Below are 23,552 nucleotides of genomic sequence, written 5' to 3' on the forward strand. Positions count from 1 at the left end.
TCACCCCATTGGTGATATCCTATCCCACACAAAATTCCTCAAAAAAGTCCAACTTTGTCCTAAGCATCGATATTCAACTTGAAATTATTCAAGGTCCATAACCCTCCCCATACACAAACAATTGTCATGCCCCTTGGAGCTATGAAGTCAAGATGATCTCGAGCCACAACTCTAAGGTGGAAAACATAATTTGTCAACCGATTTAGGGTATCTACTTGAAGTGGACAATGTTTTGTATTCGAAGAAGTGGAGAAGAGAAAGAAAAAAGCTAACAAGAGGATTAAAGAGCTCGTAAGAAAAAAGGTGATAGAAAAAGATGTAGAGGACTTTTTAAAGTGATTTGCCACAGTGACTTTGAAGTGGTTCATCAATGGAAGAAGCAATTGACCTAGATTTTGGTTTTGTCCTTGTTGTTTTCATCCGTAGCCTACCGCAATACCTTCTTGAAGGTGCTTAAGGAAGCTTATGTCCTGACCAACATCACTGATTCATCTTTTAAGAATCTTGCCACTACCATGCTTGCCTCCAATCAAATTACTTTTTCTAATGACAAGTTGCCACTCGAAGGTACCAGTCACATCAATCCCTCCAAATTTTTGTGAAGAGCAAAGACATGGTGGTTTTTAGGGTCTTAAATGACAATGGGTTTGCACTCAATGTTTGCCTTATGTCCATTGTGAGCCTTTTTGAGATATCAATCCATTATTAGACCAAGCAATGTGATTGTTCAAGCTTTTGATGATACTAGCAGAGAAGTCTTCGGCTAAATGGACCTCAAAGTTGAGATTGGGCCTCAAGTTTTCAACATCAGGTTCAAAGTCCTTGATATTGATTCATCCTACAATATGTTGCTAGGATGACCTTGGTTGCACATGGCCTGTGCCCTTTCATCCACCATCTACCATCCACCAAAAATTGAAGTTTATAGGAAGGAACCAAATGGAAATTGTTATGGTCAAGGAAGCAATGCTAATCTTTCAAGAAGTGTTTGTGCCCTATGTGGAAGACAATGCCACTCTGGATGCTTCTTTCCATTGTTTGAAATTGTGTTAGTGATTCACCAAGTTGCGGTCGTGATCCATAGCCTCCCTGAAGCAATCATCATGGTAGCTAAACAAATGTTGAAATTCTTGTATCAGCCAGGATAAGGTCTTGGAGCCCTTGGTCAAGAAAGAAGCTGTAAAATTGTGATTTACAACTATATTTTATGTTGGTTTTATTCTATGACAAAAAGTGTTGTAATTGCATTAATTTTGTTCCTTGTATATTGTGGGATTTTATTGTATTGGGTTTAGTATTAAGTTAGTGAAGAATCGAGCATGAAATGAAGATTAGTGCAGTTTCGCAACTAGCTCGCAAGAAGTTCGTGAGAAGAGTAACCTGTGAAAAGGCCACGTGAGAAGCACATGCAGGAAACTGAAGAGTTAAGTGCCAGACTTCATTTCGCGAGTACTTCGCGAGACAGGCCATCTCGCAAGGTACCTGCGAAACATTATGCCTGGAGGATTTTAAATGTGACTTTCTTACCCTTCACCCATACTATATATACCCTCATTACCCATAAATGTAAAATAGGCTATTCAGAGAAAAAACCCTAGATAGGTTTTTTACAACACAACACACCCATGTTTTAGAGAGAGAGCTACTCAAACACAACCCAAACCTTGAGAAATCATTGTAGCCTCCTCTTTCCCTCTCCCATTTTCATACCTTGAGAGGAGATTTGTACCCAAACACAATCCACACCTTTTCAGAGTGTAGAGAGTGTTTTGGAGCTTGGGAAGCTTTGAGGATATGCCAAAAGAAGCCGGTGAGGCTTGGCAGATACAATCAGGCGTATTGCAAGATCCGGAAAACTAGAGAAGACATGACTTAGAGAAGTCAATTGGCAGTAGGAGCTTGGAGGGCTCAAGTACATTGGGTAAACTAGACTTGGAGGGTCTTTTGTTATTTGTGTACTCCAACTTTATTCTCTAGTGAATCAATTTCGACTTGAACGGTCATGTAGAGGTTTTTCGTTGAGTTTTTTGGTTTCCTCTTTAATAACACGTCTTGGTGTTATCTTGTGGTTGTATCTTTCTTCCCTTACTCTTGTGCTTTACATTTTATTGTTTGTTGTTCATATTTATGCACTAGAGTAGTTATCAGTTCATTGCGCACATTTACTTTTATTCCGCACTTTGATTAAGTAAAAGTAAAAGCAATCTTGTCGTAATTTTTAATTGGGGGTCTAAACAACCTCTTGTGTTTTAGCACAAATCTGAGCTTTTAGAAGCATTTTGATAAGCATGCCATAAAACAAAGATGGTTTTGGTTTAGGGTTCAAACCCATGAGGTGTGACCGTGCCCAAACTAGAGAAGAGAAGAAGGAGAGGCGACTTGCTATGCTAGAGGGAAAAAAGCCCCAATGTAAGCAAGATAGTTATCCCTCATATCCCAGTCACTTTCTTGCATCTACTGAGGTCATAATGCTTGAAGGATATAAAGATGAGCTAGAGTTGTCCTTTCTTTTTAGCTTATATCCTGAGGACTTAATGTGTGCATCCTTAGGACTTCCAGGGATGTTCCAGCTCCTGCTACTACTCATACTATCCTAAAAAAATTGTTGGCCATTGGACCACCAAGCCAATGAGGATCATGGTTAGTACCTAGGTTAAGTAAGAAGTGTTCGGAGGACTGTTGCACCCTCGTCAAAAAATAAGACTAGAGCATTTCCTTAGTTTGTTATGTCGTGAGGAAGGAAGACCTATTTTGTGTCATCATCCATAGGGTGTCAATGTTTGACACTTCTCGCGAACACAACACTGGTTTTTGCAAGCTAGGGTTGGGCCTTAGCGGGTTTCGGTCATAAACAAGTTGACCTGAAAGCGACATGATAAAAAAATGTGTCATAAGCGGGTCAACTCATGTAACTTGCAATAGACATTTTTAACATGCTAATTTATTTGTGTCAACCCGAAATTACTCATTTAACCCAACTTGTTTAACTCATATAACAAATAAATATTAATTTTATTTTAGATTTGTTAAATACCTTTTTATATCCAACCTATATTTTACACTTAAAAAAAGAGAGTAATTACAATAACTTATAAGTGATATAATTGTAGATTGAAACGTTACAAACTCTAGATCTCTAAACCCTACAAATCCTAAATCTATAAACCTTCTTATAATTTGTTGAACTATATTATTTTGAATGTGGGTTGAAAACTTGAAGTGTATACACTACTTATAGAATGTAAAAAAATCTATTTCTATATGGATGTTATATTTAATATTAAGTGGGTTGAAATAGGTTGTGTCATATTCATGCCAACCAAACACAATCCGTTTTTTAAGCGTGCTAAGTGGGTTGGGTTGTGTTAACCCATTTCATTAACATATCAGGTTAGGGTTGAAAGATTATGACACAATTATTAAATGAGTCAGGTTCGGATTGAGACATTTAGTTGAATACCTTATCTTGACACGACACGCTCACCTGAATTGACACCCTGATCGTCCATTCATCTCTTAATTGCCGCCTTGAGGAGCAACCGGTCCATTTTGCTGTCAAGATGAAAAGCCTCAACTTTCAAGAACAAGATCCACTTGATTTTTTATGAATTTCAAAGGTAATTTCATTTTCTTGTTTTTTGATTGAGCTACTAAAGTGTTGATAATGGGCTATGTGCTATTTGATTGGTTCATAATTATATTTTGAGCTTGATTCAACTGATAAAGTTGTTACGAATTTTTCTTTGGTTTTTTTTTTTTTTTTTTTTTTTTTTTTTTTTTTTTTAAAGCTTAAATCTAGTTATATTCTAAGATGTGCTTTAAAAAAAAAAAAGGATTTCTAAATTTTATTTTGAGAATTATGTGAAATTATTAAAGTTCACTGTATATTGTTTGTGTGAGTTTTGCCAAAAATGTTAAATAATTAATTATTTGCAGAATAATTGTAGTATTTAGTATATTTATATTATTATAAAATAGGCTTCAAAAAAAAAATATTATTATAAAATAAAATTAGCAATAATTTTGGAATGGTACGCAAAAATACATCTACACTGAAATATTTAATTTGAATAGATAAAAACAAAACAACAAACAGTATTGACAATGTTTTGAGCATTATTACTCAGTGCCCAAAAGGCCAAACAGGAGATAGAGAAAAAATATCTGGAATAAGTACGTCCAGTCCTTCTTTTCATGAAGATCATAAAATAGAAAACAAGTATGCCTTGGTTTCTCAAGCTTTTCTAGATCATGTCGCAGTACAAGATGAGATTTTCCGAGAAATTGCGTGGGCCCACATAAGGTTACCTAGGCTCTTGGCCTTTTTTGTCCTATCCCTGCAGTTAGTGCCTAGTGACGACATCAAGCATTCGGTTGTACATCACCAATAATATGCCTTCTCCACAAAGTTGAGGTCCCTTAAGTAGAAAAATATATATATATATATATATATAAAGATTTTACTAATAATGACTTAAGTGTATATAATAGTAAACTAATTTTAAAAAAAAAATTTATCAAATTTTTTTTTCAAATTTCAATAAAATTTTTCTAAAAATGAATTTATTAATGTGTGTCTTAAATATTTAAGAATAAATACAAAATTACAAGGGGTACTATATGACAAGACAATATTTTAGGGGAGTGCTTGGAAAAAATTGCAAATTCTGGTTTAATTCATATTCGCAATGAAAAGTGCTTGGAAAAAAAATTTAAAATTCCAATTCAATATTATATATATATATCTGCAATGGAAAGTGTTTGGTAAAAACTCAAATTTCGGTTCAATGTCTATTAATAAGACTGAAATAATAACTATGGTTCACTGGTTAATAAAATGAAATGATGTCGACTTAAAAAAGTAACTCTAATAACTTTTTCTGCCTTTTTTTTTATTAACAAAATCTACACATTTAGACTTATTATACATATTGTCAAATAGAATTATCATGAAACTTTAGTATATTTTATTGAATGTGCATTGCATGTAATTTGCACGGCACAAGTAGGAGATGGAACTTCAAAAAAAAAAAAAAAAAAAAAAAAAAAAAAAAACAAAGTAGGAGATGGAGGCGTTATGGGAGTCCATCTGACAAAAGCAGTACTGGCCCTGACTAAGTTGTATAAAAATATTTGTAAAAGAATCTGACCATTCTTTTTTCAAGTGGTGGAAAGCAAAGAAAAGGAGATGAGCACTGAGAGCAAACAACAAATAGACACTTCACACTACACTAACTACTGTGGCTCTTTTTTTATGTGGGACTTGAGGTTAAAGACTTAAAAGTACTCTTGGCTTTCCCTGTCTTCTTGTATTCTTACTCTCTCTTTTTCTCTCTCATTGATTATTATTAGTAGCTAGCTAGCTAGTTCTCATGAAGACAAGGGTAGACCCAAAATTCAACAAGATAGAGGTTTAAACTGTGTTCTCTTTCTCTAGCTAGCAGCTGTGTTCTACTGTTCTCTACCTTTCTTCTCTCTGACTTTACGGACTTCCTACCATCATCATTCATATCTCTCTCTCTCTTCTTCTCCCTCTTCATATTTATTCTCTTATATGTTCCTCTACCCACTCCACAAGTGGTAAAAACTAGAAAAACCCAGTAGCCTACACTAAAAGTTAAGCATATGCATATCACTGAAGCCCACTCTGCAATTTTAAGGTACTGTGACACTGAGAGTGAGCAACTCTTATCACCCCATCTAGATATTTTGGTCCTGATTATAACTTTCTTTTGCTTTTTGCTTTTTGTTTCTTTGTTGCTGTATGGTTGTTGATGCTGCTCAAAGTTCCCTACTTTGTAATTTTTCTATTGTGGATTTGGGGTTTGTCTGAGCTGTTGTTACTTGTTTGTAGCTCCTCACTTATTTGTTCACCTTTAATTCTTATGGGTTTTATTTTTTAACTTTTGATATGTACAGAATTTTAATATTTTGTGCTTCCATTATGGGTAGCTGGGATGATGATCCAGTTTTTTTGATGTTGATTGTTGGTTTTCAGTTATAATAATATACCTATATTTGATGCAGTATGTGATTTCTTACCTAAATTTTACTGTGCTTGTGTGTTTGGTAGTGGTGGGTTGTGGTAATTTCACAGTATAGTTAAAATCATTTAAGGGAAGGTGCTACTTGTTAATCTCAAGTAGATCATCCGAAGTCAGATACGATCATTTTCTTTTGGTAAGTACTCTGTTAGTCATTTGCTTGCATAAAGTAAATTATAAAAACAGTAGACTTATGCTGAGCATGAGGAGTGCTTTACTAAATTACTAACCCAGTACTGGGTCTCTCATGTTAAGGAATCATCACTCATTATAGAAGATGGCAAATACATTTATATGTAAACATTTTTAGAGATCTTCTACGGGCCTTTACCATCACAAGTCAAGTTAATATAAAGTGAGAATGTTTTAGGTTGCAAGGTATGATCTTTAACCTTGAATATGGGTTCCATTCATGTAAAATTCATTGATACAACCTAGTGCTATACATTCCCTGCATAATAGGGGATCTTTCCATCATTCTGGCTGTATTTGGTTCATGATAAATGCTTATCCAAGATATGGTTGTCAAACCTCCCATGGGGTCTTTTTTTTTTTTTTTGTTGCAGTAGTTTGGTTAATTGCTGCTTTGCATCCCCCCCCCCCCCCCCCTCAAGGATAAAATATACTTTTGGTTCTTGAAATTTGGGATAAGTTTAATTTTGGTCCTTTGAAAAGTTTGAATTTGGTCCCTCATATTTTGCGGAGGTTTGATTTTGGTCATTTAAATATGGAGTTGATTTGATTTTGGTCCTTTAAATGTGGGATGGTTTGATTTTGGTCCCATTAATATGGGCCGGTTCGATTTAGTTCCTCAAAAATGGGGTTCATCATTCTATTAGTCACATTGACAAAAAAAAAAAGAAAAAGAAAAAGAAAAAAGGAGGGACCAAATTCTTCCCTTTTAAAAATTTTAGGGACCAAACCCAAACTTATTAAATTTGATGAACCAAATTCATTCTTATGCCAAATTTCAACGACTAAAAGTATAATTTACCCCAAGTGAGTTTTGGTCCTAGGGGAGGGGAAAGGGGAGATCCGAACTAATATAATGACCTCCACTTTTTTGAGTCGTGGTCCTCAGCTGATTGGGCTACTCCTGAGGGTTAATTGTTGCTATCTTATAATGAAATTTAGTAAAGTTGAGGTATTCTACTTGTTTTTAAACAATTAATTAGCACTTACGGTGTTATAATATGGAATAATAAATCCTTGTTCTAGAAAAGGTTGTATTGCATCTGTATAATTTAAAAAAAAAAATATTTCATCAAAACAATGTCTCGAATCTAGAGACTTAATTTGGCTTCCATGGTCACAATTGTAGCAACCCAATAAAAAGTGCTAGCCACATCTTCGCTCATACCCCAAAAGAACTAGTCTAGTCACAATTACTAGGTTGCCCATTGGATATTGATTAAGTGTGTGTTGTGTGGGTGTGTGTGTGTTGAGCCCCACATTTGGCATATATTGGGTTGATTTGGGTTTTATTAATAACTATAAGGAGTCTTAATTGTGACTAGACTAGTCATTTTGGGTATAGCACAAATGTGGCTAATGCTTTTTCTAGGTTGATTGGATATTGATTGAGTGTGTATTGTGTGGATTTGTGTTGAGTTCCACATTGGGCATGTACTGAGTTGATTTGGGCTTTCCATGGGATAAGTTCAAACTCTCGTGTCTTTTCATGTCAAATTGAGCAATCTTCAATGATCAAGCAGTTCATCTACATTCAATCAAATTCTAAGTTTCAAATTTCCTATCAACAATGAAGGGACTATTAGCTGAGCACATATTGCAGGAATTTTGAATTTTAAATTTTGAATCGTGGATTATTGATTTTGAATATGCTTTTCCCTGCTGATGTTATTTGGGAATTTTGATATTCTTGATATTACACATTGAACAAAAATATTTTAATATTGAGCCTTTAAAATTCTGAATTCCAACATTTTCGGAAGTGCTCATTGTAATTAGTAGTAGTTGTTATTGAGGTTGTAGTTGTTTTAATATATTAACAACTGCGGCAAACATCAAAACATCAGCAATTATAAGAAGAACTTCAACAGTACGGAGTGATATCAGATCATCTAGAATTCTTGTGGCTATGTCCCCTAACAGATTTGAAAGTTTGAGTTACTGATCATTGCTGTCATACTTTTGCCTTTTTTTCCTCCCATCTGCTTTAATAGTCTCAAATATATATATATATATATATATAAATAAACAATGGATCTTGAAAAATTTGTGTTGCTTTGTAGATCTCTTTGGAGTGAAAGCATCAAAGGTGAAGCAGTTGCATGTGGCAAAATCTATCTGCTGCGATTTTTTTCATGAATCTTCAAATACTGCATTTTAGCTTGTTCTCCATTGTCAAACGGAGTGATAGATGTGATTTCTTTTAATAAAGGTTGTAAGATTGTCAACTGAATTTATTTTTGTGGAAGCTTAATAATGTTATTCACATTGATGACTGCCTGCGTATTTTACACTTGTTGGGATGACAAGTTCATCAGGTGCATCTTCTATAATAAGCACTAAGGACCATCCTTGTAATTCACTGGATGATTGATCTTTTGGGGGCGACTTGACTTATTCAACTTGAGAGAGAAAAAAGCTAGAGGAAGACAAAAAAATTACACTAGTAGTTAAAAAGGACACTTTAATTAAGTAGGTGACAGAGGGTATGATTTTGAATAGGATAGAATGGCTGTGAAGAATACATGTGAACAGCCCCAATTTAGTCAGTTGGGGATCCATAGTTAACCCTATAGTTTTGTTGCTAAGGCTTTGTTGTTGTTATAATACTGTTTAAATGGTAGTTTGACACAGGTTTTCTGCATACTGTAGACCCAAAATCAAGAGTTTGAAACATGGCATCAAATGTTGCATTTCTTCTTTTTTTTAAGTACAGTCATGTGCATATGTTTGTGCATTTTTTCTGTAGTACATGGATGAAGCACAGCTAATGTTTTTGTATATATGGAAGAACCCGAAGGGTGCACTCTATACTCAATTTGAGCGGTATTGGCCACTGTATATGCAGTGAATAAAATGTTTCATTGTCCATGCAGGTGAATAGCTAAGTGACCACTGTCAGCAATTGGCTTTATCATTCTTTCATCGTTTTTTGTCAAAAGAAACAAGCTCTCAACCTCATGCACTACTCAAACATGGTAACACCAAATTCAAACTTGGAATCTGAGAATGAGTCAGAAGTCAGCAGCCAAGTAGCTTCAAATATACCTGTGCAAGAAGCATCTCTTGATCTCTCCAAGGACAGCACCACTAATTCATCCTGTCTCACAAATGCAATTAAGCCTCAACCAGATCCAAAGCCTGTTTCACTCGACTTGACACTCCACTTCAGCACCATTGATGCTAACATGAAGGCCACAGATGAGACCGGTGAGGCAGCAGCCCATAATTCTGGAGCAACAGTTCCAAGGGTTTTCTCTTGCAATTACTGCCGGCGCAAGTTCTTCAGTTCACAGGCGCTGGGAGGCCATCAAAATGCTCATAAGAGGGAAAGGACAATGGCAAAACGTGCTATGCGGATGGGAATGTTCTCTGATAGGTATACTAGCTTGGCTTCTCTTCCCCTTCATGGTTCTGCATTTCGGTCCCTTGGGATTGAAGCTCATGCTGCAATGCACCAAAGAATACTACCATCAGAAAGGCCTCCTCGAGGTGGAGCAAGGTTTGAACAAGGCTATTTTGGAGTACCAATGTTCGTTGAAGATGATGATGTGGGACTGTTTTGGCCTGGGAGTTTCCGGCAGGTGAGTGAACCAGTAGGAGCAGTTGGTGGTAATTTGGCTATGGAATTAACTCAAAATTCAAATATGAATTTTGTTGTGACAGCACCCCCACCGAGGACAACTTCATCGTCCCCTGATCTTACTTTGAAACTTTGAGATTTTTTGTTTGAATATCATTGTCTTCAGACAATGTTCCCTTTGTACATGAGATATGCATTGGCATCGGCTATGAGCTCTTAAATATTTCTTTTTCTTTCTTTTTAATCAAAACTCTCTTCCTTTTCTATCTGTTCTGGAAAGATGTTACAACTGTTGTATAAGAATTTCTGCAGGTTGAACTTAATTGGTAGAGCTTGCCAAGTAATGTTGATAATAGTGTTCACCTCATAAGTTGTTATCTTCTTCTTGTTCGGGTAAGTAGTTAAAACTTCTTTCTGTTTCATTGATAAACTTGCAATTTTATAATTCTACATATTTTTCTTTCCTTTTGGTGGATGATGTGCTTTAGTTTACCATTTTAAGATGGAAGAAGCAGCCCCTTGTTTAATCTCAATATGTTTTGACACACTATTTTTCAAGTAATCCTGCATTGACGTGTTAATTTTATGTTAGTTGGTATACCAAGGTTATGTAATTGGATTTGTGTTATTTCCACAAATTAATATATCATCCAACATTTGTACATAAAAACATCCTTCAAACATGCATTTCCGGCTGCTCTTTCCATTTTAGCACTTATTATTTGCGTTTTTTTTTTTTTTTTTGAAGACGATTGAGAAGAGCAGGCCTGATCGGGTCTCTCTATCAGAAGGTAGAAAAAAATAAAATAAAATAAAAATCCCATGTATTTATTTTTCTAGTGTCCATATATCAGGTCTCTCTCAATAGCTGGAAGGTGATTTCTAAAATGATATATACCCAATTCGACTCAGGCAGGCAAGTCAAAAGCATTCAAGCTTTAACTCAGCCTTGAATTAGGCACTTCACTTGCAGCTATGGTACAGTGGTAACTTATATAACTTCTTCACAATTTGGCCTATCTAACATGCTATAAAATGTTTCATCATTGGTTTCCTAATTATTTATTTGTGGGTATGAGTTAAATTAGTGATTGTCCCAAAAGTTTAAGCTGTTATTTAATCACTTAACCATAAGTTAGCACTTTTTTTCACTTGTGGGCCTAAACTTCCCCTTAATAAGTGGGGGCCCAACAAGTGGGAATATAACATTTTAAATGAGAGGTAGAGTAAAGCCAATGATCGAATTCAGGATCTCCTGTTTTGATATTAAGTTAAATTACTGATTGTCCTAAAACTTTAAGTTGTTAGGAAATGGTGAATATAGTCACTTAACCATAAGTCTAACAATATGAAAATTATTTTGGCTTTTAATTTGGTATGATGGAGGGAAGTTGGTTTAACGCTCTATTTGTTTCACTGGAAAACCTTCTGTAAATATAGTTTTCCACATTTTCTAATGTTTGGTAGTACAAAAAAAAAAAAAAAACTGATCAATGGAAAACTATATTTGATCAACGGAGAACCCTAATAAAAATAAGGCTTATTTTCTATAGGTTGTTTTCCAAAAATTTTTTTTGGAAAACAATCTCTCTCTCACACGTTGCATTTCCTATAAATATTATCTTTGTTTGTAGCCATGATAAACATAATTTTTTGGCGCCTTCCCTCTCTCATGGTAAAATTTCTCACTTTTTCTCTTTTCCCTTTACTTTTTCTCTCCTCATATCCTCACTGTCACTAACTCTGGTGTCTCTTCTTCCCATAGATCTTTCTCTCTTCTCTCTTTTCTCCATGTTTCTTTTCTCCTCTGTAACACAATTCTCTGGTTAGATTTTTTTTTTTTTTTTTTTTCCTTCACTAATCGGTTAATAGCTTAGACTTGCAAAGGAAAACAAATTTGCAATGGTAATTATTTCATTCCTCTCTACCAAAATCTCAATTCTTTGCCTTGAACTTCAAGCTTGATTTTCTTTTTTCTCTAAAAAATTTTTCGTTTGATGGATTCCAGGCATAAGTTACTTCTTTTTCGTACATAAAGTGCTAAAAAAGAAGAAGAAGAAGAAGAAGAAGAAGAATAAAGAATGAATAAAGTAAAAGATAAAAATTTTAAACATAGTACCTATATTGCTCTAAATTGCTTTTACATGAGACAATCTTTACCTTGGACTAATAATATTGTTATATAATGAATGATAATTGTTTAGGGGAATTGCATTTGTTGGCAAATACTTTTTTTGTTGGAAGATATTTTATGCAGATACTATGTAGTAATGATATATTATGCAGTATATTATGTAAATACATAATTTAAATTAATATTGAAGATTTATGGTTGACCATAATAGATAATTAGTATACCAACAAAAAGAGTAGACAATTAAAAGTTATTATTATTTATACTTGTTGAAAATGTATTCCCCTATCAAATATATATATATAGACAAATGGTTGATGTATATGTGTGTGTGTGTGTGTACATGCGTACGTACGTTATTGTCCATATATATGAGCAAAATGAGTGGTAGAAATCATGAAAACTTGACAACTAATTAATTTTGATTGTATCTATTGTCAAAATTTTAGTATGAAAACTAAATTTATTCTTGGTTTTTTATTTATAATGATTACATTAGTTGGTTTATATAATATACATGTTTTAAATTATACAAGAAATATTTTTAAAAAATTGCATACCAAATACTAGAAAACATTCTCAAGTTCATTTTCAAGATCGTTACCAAATACTGGAAAATGAGATAGTTTTCTAAAAAATGCTCTTTGGAAATGAATCATTTTCTAGAAAACGTTAATATTGAAACAAATAAAGCGTAAGTTATTTTACCGTGACGTGAATGTCAATATTATTCCTAGGGGTGCATGTTCAGGCCAATATCCTGCACAGGACCGTCAACTATATCCAAGCTACCAATATTTGGACTTTGTATTGTCATCTTTATTAATCTTTGATGTTTGCAATGAAGGATACAAAAAAGTTAAATTGGTTTCACAATGATGCAGTGTGACAAACCAATATAACTTTTGTGTGATCCTTAGGATAACTAGATAAGAGTTTACTCTCCAGCGGTGAGTTCAAAGGACCCTGCTAGGGTCCACGTCATTAAAAAAAAATAATAATGATAATAATTTTTTTAAAACAAAAAATCCGGATAAGAGTTCATAGCTGAAAGGTAGCATGTTGAAAAAAACTGTACATTAGTTATGAATATAATATCGGTGCCTCTGGAAGAACTAAAATTTGCCAAGAAGTTGCAAAATGTTTGCAAAAACTAGATTTAGAAATGAGCTTTGCATTGAATTCTGTCCCTTTTGAAATTGAATGAATGTATCGTCATCTTAATTAGCATGCCTTTTTAGGTAACCTGCTCGTTCTAGCTATAGTATACTTTTTTTTTCTTTTTTGGGATAAAAAAGCATAACTTTATTAAGATGAAGATAAAAACAATACTTCTTGAGCTAAATTTGACTTAATCATACTTGGATTTTTCCCTATTCAAGTTACATAACTAATAATATTCTTAGCATATTGAGCCAAGAAGTGTGCTGACCGGTTGCCTCGTCTTCTGACACGAGATATTTGTACTCGTCTAAACTCTTGAAACTTATGGCAAATCTCCTCAATAATATTACTTATCGTAGTTGGTGGCTCACTTGTACCATTCAAAGCATCAGCCACAATCTGGGAGTCACACTTTATAATAACTTCCTATATACCCACATCCCAGGCAAAAATAACACCTTCTTCCATTGCTTTAGCTTCCAACAGTCCCAATGGTAGAGGCAGGTGCTTGTTTAAAGCTACTGTTACTCTTCCCTCATTGTCTCGAATAATAGCCCCTTCATTGGCTGACTGAGAGCTAGAAAAGATTGCTCCATCAATATTAAGCTTATACAATGGAGATCATGGAGCATCCCCTTGGGCATAGACCGGATCCACATGCGGAGCAACATTGAAGTTGGCCATTTGAAATTTGTCGAGCAGAAATCTAGCCTTGTGAAGAATTGCCCCACTGACTTGACTCAATTTACCTTGACAAACTTCATTCCGATTATACCATATACTCCATGCCACCATGATCACGAGCTCCAGAATTTCTTCCCCTAGTTGTTGCTCAAATTTTAGGTGCCATAAGAGATCGATAAACTCAGGGAATATCCTCCTGTGAGTATCAAATGGAATTCCAGTGAGTTTCTACACTTTTCAAGCTTTTTCCCAATCCCAGAAGATATGATCACTACTCTCTGGCTCACAACCACACACTACACATAGAGGATCCTCAGTTATCTTCCTTCGGTATAAGTTATCCTTCATCGGTAGTATGTTTTTACTAGCTCTCCAAGTAAATGACCTGACCTTGTTTGGAATATAATGCCGCCACAAAATTTTCCCTTTTTTTTTTTTTTGATTTTGCACATTGGACGAACCCCTAGTAGATCCGACACACCCTAATGCAGCTACTAACCTATATGCACTCTTGACCGTGAAATTCCCATTTGGTGAGTATGCCCATACCATCCAATCAGCAAGCAATCTCATACTTAAGGGTATACTCAATATGGCCGAAGCATCATCTGGTGAAAAAATTCTTTGATCATTGCTGTTAGGATCATATTTTCTATGTAATTGGCTAATCTTTTGACGAAATGCACTTTACTTATAATTGGGTAGATTTAAGTTAGGTTTTTAATTTCAAGAAGTATGTTGTTCGAACATATCAAGTGGTATATTTAAAGACATGAAGATTAATTCAAGAAACAAGTGAAGAAAAGCTGATTCATTAGGTCTCGACAGATACTGCTATCGAGGATTAATGAAGAAGCTCGATACAAGCTTGACACAAGCTCGATTTATCGAGATCTATGATTTTAGAATTTTCAAATTTGAAATTCGGCCCATGATGACTTGTTTGAGTAGGGTTTTTTTTTTTTCTTCTTACAACCCTAGTCATATATAAGGCTTATTTTAAAAGTCATCAAACACAAAAAAAGAGACCTAGAACTCATATACACTGTGTGAAGCTACTGTGTTTATATGCCTTAAGGTTTTGTAACCAAGTGTTTCCTGATCTTTATCGGTTATGAAGTGAAAAACTTTACAACCAACAACATTTAATCAAGTTACTAGAGTTAATCATGTACTGAGATCCATGCAAAGAAGTTAGTCACAGATTGAAGATTTGTGCAACAAAGGAAAGAAGACTACTACAATATCAAGTTCAATTGGGTATTGAAGCGAAGGTTCAAATGTAGGTTGGTATTTTGGGATAAGCCAGATTAGTGGTAAGATTCCTTATACTTGTAACCGCTTGATTATTGATTAGTAGATTCTTGGGAGCGGTGACCTTAAATTCACCTAGTAGGGTTTTTGCCTTGCGAGAGATTTTTCCCATTTATCAACAAATCACCGTGTCAATTTTATTTCCATTGCATTTAGTTTATTTGGTGATTTGTTGGTCTCTCCATGATTTGCATGTAATTTGACCTAATTAATCAACTTGGGTAATTGAATTAATTAACCGGAGTCAATCTATCTTAACCCAACAATTGCTGAATTCTAGTCTCAAGTATAAGGGTTGATGAGAAGTGATATAGTCACATCCAAAGGCCTAGGGGTGACAGTGAAGGTAGATGGTTTATGTAAATCCTTTAAGATATTAAGAGAGAGCCTATTACCCACTTGCCATCTATACCCCTTTTTAACAAGCGATTGTGCTGTCATGATACTTCTCCATGCATAGGAGGGGTGGCTTCCCATCTCTACATATATAAAAAAATCACTGTTTGGGAAATAACGAGCCTTAAGACTCTATAAACCAGTGAATTTGTAGCTGTTTCTAGGTGCCAGCCTTGTTTAGCCAACAACGCTTAATTGAACGCCTTTAAATCATGAAATCCCAAACCACCTTCCTCCTTGGGCATACACATCTTCTCCCAACTAAGCCATGCCATTTTATTCTTGTCATTAGCTTGTCCCCACCAAAATGTACGCACCATACTAGTCATCTCATCACAAAGATTGTTAGGAAGCTTAAACACACTCATGGTATATATGTTGGCACCGCCTAAGCAACAGTCTTAATCAAAATTTCATTCCCAGCATTGGAAAGCAATTTTTCTTTCTATCCTGATAATTTATTGTTCAACCTCTTAATCAGTTGGTAAAAGGTATTTTGCTTATTTTTCCCCACTAAAGATGGTAAACCCAAATATTTCTCATTTTCCTCTATAATATTATCCCCAAAACGATTCTTAATCACAACTTGCATCTCTTGAGGAGTGTTTCAAATGAAAAATAAGGAAGTCTTCTCACATTTAACTGTTGTCCAAAAGCTTGCTCATATTTTTCCAAGATTGTTATTAATGTAGAACATTCCTCTTTTGTGGATTGACAAAAGATAAGACCATCATCAGCAAAAAAATATAATGTGAAATTTTTGGCCCACGTGTACAAGTTGCTACTCCCCTGAGTGTCCCTTGCTCCCCTGCTTTTTTAAGTAATGCTAATAGTCCTTTTGAACATATTAAAAATGACAAAGGCAACAAAGCATTCCCCTGGCGTAAACCTCTAGTAGGGGTAATGTTACCACAAGGACCATTAATCTTCACTTAATATTTAACAGAACTAACACATCTCATTGTCAGCACAACCCAATTTGTATGAAAACCCATCCTAATCTTAATTTTTTCCAAGCACCCCCATTCCACCCGATCATAAGCTTTACTCATATCAAGCTTAAGGGCCATCTTCTCCACTTTCCCACTTATCTTCTGACTAATATGATGTATAGTTTCAAAAGCAACTAAAACATTGTCTGTGATAAGCCGATTGAATATAAAAACACTTTTGGTTCTCACTAATACTACAAGGGAGTATGCGTTTTAAACGATTAACAATGACCTTAGACTTAGAGGCTAGGCGAGAAATAACATTACTCAGACTAATAGGTCTATATTGGGTAATTTTGTTTGGGTTTTTAACTTTAGGGGCGAGAACAATATGAGTCTCAAAAAAAATATCCAAAACTATACCCAAATTTAAAAAGTCCAATACAGTCTGAGTAATACAATTACTAACCATGAACCAATAATGTTGATAAAAGAGAGGAGACATTACCTCTGTTAATTCAATGTTGATGACTTGAATATAGTAAAGTGAAAATACATTTTTGGGCCACCTAAAAATCGAAAATCGTTACCATTTTGGTCGATACCACCATCTTAGCAATGGAAATTGCCTATGTGGCAGACAGAGTACACCGTTGGCGTATTAGATGCCGACATGTCTAATATATATATATCAACATATAAATTAATTAAAAAGATTAATTTCTCAAATTTAATTTAGTTGGAGTTCTCTTTCTCTCTCTCTCTCTCAACAACCCAATGTCTCTGCGGATCTCTTCCTCTGATGTCATTGATTTTGTGGTGCACAAAGGGAACGGAGTAAAAGGTCTTGTAGATATAGGCCTAGAGAGTGTTCCAGAGCCTTACATCCATCCAATGTTTTGAAGAAAGACTAGACCTTACCCAACCAAATTACAACACGAGAATTCTATTCCTATCATTGATGGGATGACCCAAAAAGGTTGTAGATTCAATATGTGATGCTGCTAGCAAGTGGGGTGCCTTCAGTGGCGAAGCTAGGATTTAAGTTAGGGGGGGATTTGTATATGATATATGTACTTTAACAAAATAAAAAAATAAGTCAAATATTATAACAGCTAAGTACAAAGGAGTTTTATCAAGGTTCATGATGGATTGTGGCTTTCCAAGCGGAGCACTTTGCTTTCCACATTGGTATGTAAGACTGCATTTTTGAAGGGATTGATTAGGGCCTTTTTGCTAAAATACGGTCGGGAAACATTAAAACTTATGTGTAAGGCATGGTAGTGGAGGACTTGTGGTTACTTATTTATTTACTTAGAAGGTAGAGTTATGCTCTGTTTCAAGACTAAAGAAACAAAGTGAAGTTTTAGTTGGCTAAATTATCATTAAGTGTGATTGATTAAAGCTTTTGGTTAGATGAAATTCGTCACAAGATAAGGAAGATCTTTGATCTAGATTGCTATTTCTATCAAAATAAAAAAATAAGTTGGGGTTTTTAATAAGCATTAGCTATGAAACTAAGGGTTTTTAATAAGCATTAACTAATATTTGAAGAACTAGTATATAAACCCGTGTATATGCACGAGTATATTTAAAAACAACCACAATTATACACATATATGAGTTCAAATTATACCTCATGTTAGAGTTACAAGTCACACATTTTATAAGCCATGAATTTCTAAAATATATAATGATATATATATATATATATATAAGCCAAAACTGAGAGAAAATCCAATTAAATTTCAAATTGGAAATCAATTAGAGTCTAATTTTGTGCCATGTGTGCCATCTAATTTAAGTTTTTAAATTTTTGTTCCAACTGAGTTAATTCAGAGTAAAAATTGGAATTCAATTAGAGTTTAATTTTGCACCACGTGTCCCATCTAATCTAAGGCTTTTAATTTTTGTACTTAGTGAGTTAATTCAGTGTAAAAAACGAGTAATCGAATATTAAATAATTAAAAACCTAATATATCTAACTTTATATATAAAATGAGAGAGAGAGAGAGAGAGAGAGAGAGAGAGAGAGATAGAGATTTTGAATGATTTTTTTTATTTATGAGCCATTTTTTTGTGTAATTAAAAATAATTCAAATTTATAAGTCATTTATGTAATATATCATGACTATATACTTTTATTTATTTATTTATTTAGAAACTACTATGACTAATATATAACAAAAATTTAAAGAAAATTCAATTAGAATCAAAATTGGATTTTACTTTTATTAGTTTTCCATACAAATTAAATTGTTTAGATTTTTGTTGTTAATTTTTCTCTGAACGGATGAGCATATTTTTTATACAGATTCTATTAAGATATTTTGTATGCGAAAATTTTGAATGTAACAAATTCTAATTGAGTTAAACGATCATGCATCTATCCATATTCAATTTAGGAGATACTATTGGACCAATTTATTCTTTTATTTTGTATTGGATTTAGTAGAATTTCATGGGCAGTGATTGTGAATTAATATTGTATATGTAGTATCCAATAATAATTTTCAAAATTATATAAGTAATAGTAGTGTAATGAAAAACTTGGCATAATCAATATCATGAAAATTGTAAAGAAAAAATATTTTAGTACCTTCAATTGTCCTGGTCAAACTAATATCTTATATGTTTAATAACCCAAACTAATATCAATAACATCACTACAATTCATTATTCCCGTGCATAAGCTCGAGTTACACACTAGTATATATATACACACACACATATATGATTTAGAATTGAATTGGACTTGGACTCTTTGGTTTTTGAATTCAATAATTTACTTGCCACAAAAATTTTAAAAATTAGATAGGACATGTGGTGCAAAATTGAACTTAAATTGAAATCCAATTTAGAATTTAACTGGATTTAGACTCTTCGATTTTTGCACATAATAATTCACTTAACACAAAATTTTAAAATTTAGATAGGACACGTGACGCAAAAGTGGACTTCAATTTAAATTCTAATTGGACTTTCTCCAAGTTTTTGGCTTTAACTATACATAGACTAGGTTGTTCCTAGCAACTTCGCAAAAACAAAAGAAAAATATAACTTAATAAACCATAAAGTAATAAGTTTTAATGGGTCTAAACTTTAAACAATGAACAAAAATTAATCATAAACAATCATAGGTGTAGGGCTTGGTGGTTCATGGTTGTACACTTATAAAGCAATAGAATTAGAAAAACCTAGAAGAAAAGAAAAAAAAAGAAAAAAAAATGATGTACCAAGACCAAATGGTTGTAAAACACAACCTTTGATACCTAATAAACACCCACTATAGCAAATTCTCTTTTCCTAACATTGATTTGGGGTTATGCTTTCCAAAGACAAAATTTAAGAAAAAGGTGATCGGCACAAGTTCAAGCATCTTATCGAACAGTTTATTTATTTATTTTTTTTTATATTTTTTAAAAAATAATGAATATGTGGAAGGAGAGCATCTGATGTGGCTGCAATCTTTTTAGTGGAAGAGACTGCTTGAGTTTAGGGTTTAAGGGAAGCTGAGAGAGAGAGAGAGAGAGAGAGAGAGAGAGAGAGAGAGAGTTTTTCTGCATTAGGTCTCTCTTTTTTTCTTTTTTCTTTTTTTTCTTTTTTCATAAGGGATTCGAATTTTGTTTGAGACTTTAAGCTAAATAATAATTCAAATTAAAAAAATAGTAGTAGATAATAATGATTTAGCTTAGAGATTTAAAGAGAGAGATGGAGTTCTTCTGCATTAGGTCTCTTTTATTTCTTTTTTCTTTTTTCTTTTTTTCTGCATGAAGGAGTGATTCACATTTTTTTTTAGACTTTGGGTTTGTTTGGTTAGGCCTTTTGGGAGTTTAAAAGAGAGTCTTTAAAACCCAAAACTTTATTTTGTAACCATAACTCCTTATAACCGTTTTTTTACAAACGTTCATTGTAAACTCAAAACACTATTTTGCAACAGATTATACAAACGCACATTTTAAATTAAATAATCATTCAAATTAAAAATAATAATAATGTGGAAAATTGTGAGGCCTCCAAACATTGAGGTGTCACAATATTATGAAGTCAATAAAAAAGTCAACTGTGCTTTCGGTTTTATATTATACTAGTATTATTCCTATGTGATGCACGACTTGATGAAGATTCATACCTAAGCTAATTTTTTTAAAAAAAAATAATTAAAACAAAATTATTAAATAAATAGTAATAATAAATTATAAAATAATTAAATTTTTTAATAAAAAAAAATTGCTTTAAGTTCTGATTGTTTAGAGTTTGGACTTTAACTTAAATGGTTGTTCATTGATTTGCTTCTTTATAGTAAACTTCCTTTGACATAATATTTTGCATGAAAATTTAGAAGCAAAGACCAATAAGTAAGAATCTTGGAATTTAATTATTAGATTAAAATATAAGTGTCAGTTGCATCCTGAGAAAAAACAAAAGGGAAAAAAAATACAACATGGGGCGTATTGTATGGGATTTAATTTTAGGGATGACTTTATATATATATATATATATATATATATATTGTGTGGGGTGGATTTGGGAGATATTCCCAAAAGTCCAAGAGCAAGAAATTTGGGCCTTGGGTGTGGGCCCACAACAATTAATTGTTTAGAGATGGGAATGATGGACCAACTTGTGGATTCCTGGGCCTAAGGCCTGACTTAGGGCAAGCAGGCCCAGAACAAAGACAAAGAGGAAAGAAAAACACAACTAGATTAAGTAAAGAAGAAAAAAAGAAGAAGTCTTATGTTAATGCTCCCTCAGTTGGCCGAGGAAGGTATTTCTAAGCAAGCTACAACACGAGTCTTAGTTAACTCCCTTTTTCTCTCTAATTTTTCTCCCCCCTCCCCCTCTCGCATAGTGGGGTTTTTCCTTCCCTTTATAATAGTCTGTCTTTAATCTTGGCCTTCCAGTTATAGGGTTGTGGTTGCTCATCAGATACTTGTCCCATCCTCCCTTTGGAGGAAGTGCCAGGTGAGTTACAAGCTGTCCATGTACTGTTCAGGCATCACTTCCCCCATTAATGCAACTGTCCTAGTCAGTGCAAAGTATTTAATGCAAAGGTGATGGGTACTTCTCCAACATGCTTCTCCCTTTCTCCTTTGGCGCCTACCCATGGCTGTCAATTTCGGTTTATGCCCCTTGGTACGGTGATAGCTCATCTCGCCCTCCTTGGAGTGCAAGAGAATCTCCTTCGGTCGGCCTGATGCTCCCTCCTCCATCTATTGGGCCTGCCTCCCCCCCCCCCCCCCTCCCACACACACACACACACACACATATATATCATTAAAGTCATTTGATAATAGACTATTAGTTAGTGTAGAATTTAAATTTCTAAAACTTAGATGATAAAGTTTTATCTAAATTAAATTATTGTTAAATCTTATCCCTTAACCAAGAGTCTTGTAGCTTCATATCCTAATAAAATATTAATTTAATAAGATGCAACTTGAGGGAAAAAAAAAAAACAAAAACAAAAACAAAAACGTGAGTTGTGTGGTATTTAAATTTAGAAAATTTTGATGATAGACTTTTAGTTTTATTTAAATTAAACAATTGTTATCCCTTAATTTGAGGAAATATATCATAAAAAATAATATAAAATTAATTACTAATAAGTTACTCTTAAAGATAATAGACTTTTAGTTGGAGTAGAAGTCAAAAGACATTTTTTTTTTTTTTTAAGAGAGAAAATGTGAGTTGTTGCTTGAGATTTAAGATTAAAATTTTTTTATAATAGATTTTTATTTTGAATAAAATTTAAATTTGTTGAACTTTAAATGATTTATCTAAATCAAACAATTGTTAATTATTATCCGTTAATTTGAGGAAATATATCATAACAAATAATATAAAGTTAATTTACTAATTAGTTGTTCTAAAAATATTGATAATAGACTTTTAGTGGGAGTAGAAGTCAAAATGTGGGGTTGTTTGAGATTTAAGTTTAGAATTATTTATAATAGAGTTTTAGTTTGAATAGAATTTAAATTTGTTGAAATTTAAATGATAAAATTTTACCTTAATTAAACTGTTGTTAAATATTATACCTTAATTTGAGAAAATATATCCTAACAAATACTATAAAATTAATTTACTAATTAGTAAGAGTGGCCATTTGGCCCAACCACTTCTTCTAAGTCCAATTTATATTATATAGTTTATGATATGATATAAATAATTGACAAAAAAAATAGTATATGAATTTTTTTATTGGAAACATCTGTCCTTTTGGTTTTGGAAAAATATTGCCATGATTGTCATAAAAAAAAAATTAAAAAACAAATTACCATGACAAAGAATCGCCTTCTTCCACACACACAGAGAGAGAGAGAGAGAGAGAGAGATCTTTTATTTATTTTTTTTTTTGTGCGAGGGAGTGATTCAAATTTTGTTTGAGACTTTAAGTAAAATAATAATTAAAATTAAAAAAATAATAGTAGATAATAAAGATTAAGCTTAGAGATTTAAAGAGAGAGATGGAGTTTTTCTGCACAATGTCTTTTTTTTTTTTTTTTTCTTTTTTGGATGAGGGATTGATTCAGATTTTGTTTGAAACTTTGGGTCTGTTTGGTTAGCCATTTTAAGAGTTTTAAAGGGAGTTTTTAAAACCCAAAACTTCATTTTGTAACTGCAACTTCTTGTAAATGTTTTTTACAAACGTTTATTGTAAACTCAAAACATTGTTTTTCAACAACTTATACAAATGCACCCTTTAAACTAAATAATCATTCAAATTGAAAAAAGAATAATAATGTGGAAAATTGTGAGGCCTTCAAAAGGTGAGGTGTCACAATATTATGAAGTCAATAAAACAGTCAGCCGTGCTTTCAGTTGACGCACGACTTGATAAAGATTCATATGTAAGCTAAATTTTTTTTTAAATAATTAAAACAAAATTAGATAGATAGTAATAATAAATTATAAAATAAGTTAATTTTTTAATAATAAAAAATTACTTTAAGTTTTGATTGTTTAGAGTTTGGAGTTTAACTTAAATGGGTGTCCATTATTTTTCTTCTTTATAGTGAACTTCCTTTGACATAATATTTTGCACGCAAATTCAGAAGTAAAAACCAATAAGTAAGATGGATTTATTAGATTAAAATATAAGTGTA

At 33.2% G+C, this 23,552-nt stretch overlaps 1 protein-coding gene across 2 annotated transcripts; it reads left to right on the forward strand.

The window, feature by feature from the left end:
• The first annotated feature begins 5,268 nt into the window (after positions 1–5,268).
• LOC126717777 (zinc finger protein 4-like) lies at positions 5,269–10,189 on the forward strand. 2 transcript variants are annotated; one of them, XM_050419667.1, is made up of 3 exons: positions 5,270–5,660; positions 8,300–8,448; positions 9,113–10,189. In XM_050419667.1, exon 3 carries the CDS (start codon positions 9,197–9,199, stop codon positions 9,953–9,955), a length of 759 nt encoding a protein of 252 aa, XP_050275624.1. In that variant the 5' UTR covers positions 5,270–5,660; positions 8,300–8,448; positions 9,113–9,196; the 3' UTR covers positions 9,956–10,189. The 2 variants fall into 2 exon arrangements, with proteins under 2 accessions (XP_050275625.1, XP_050275624.1); XM_050419668.1 differs by lacking the exon at positions 8,300–8,448 and having other exon boundaries at positions 5,269–5,660.
• The last annotated feature ends 13,363 nt before the right edge of the window (positions 10,190–23,552 follow it).

Source organism: Quercus robur, chromosome 3 (genome assembly GCF_932294415.1).
Source record: "Quercus robur chromosome 3, dhQueRobu3.1, whole genome shotgun sequence".
Taxonomy (NCBI): domain Eukaryota; kingdom Viridiplantae; phylum Streptophyta; class Magnoliopsida; order Fagales; family Fagaceae; genus Quercus; species Quercus robur.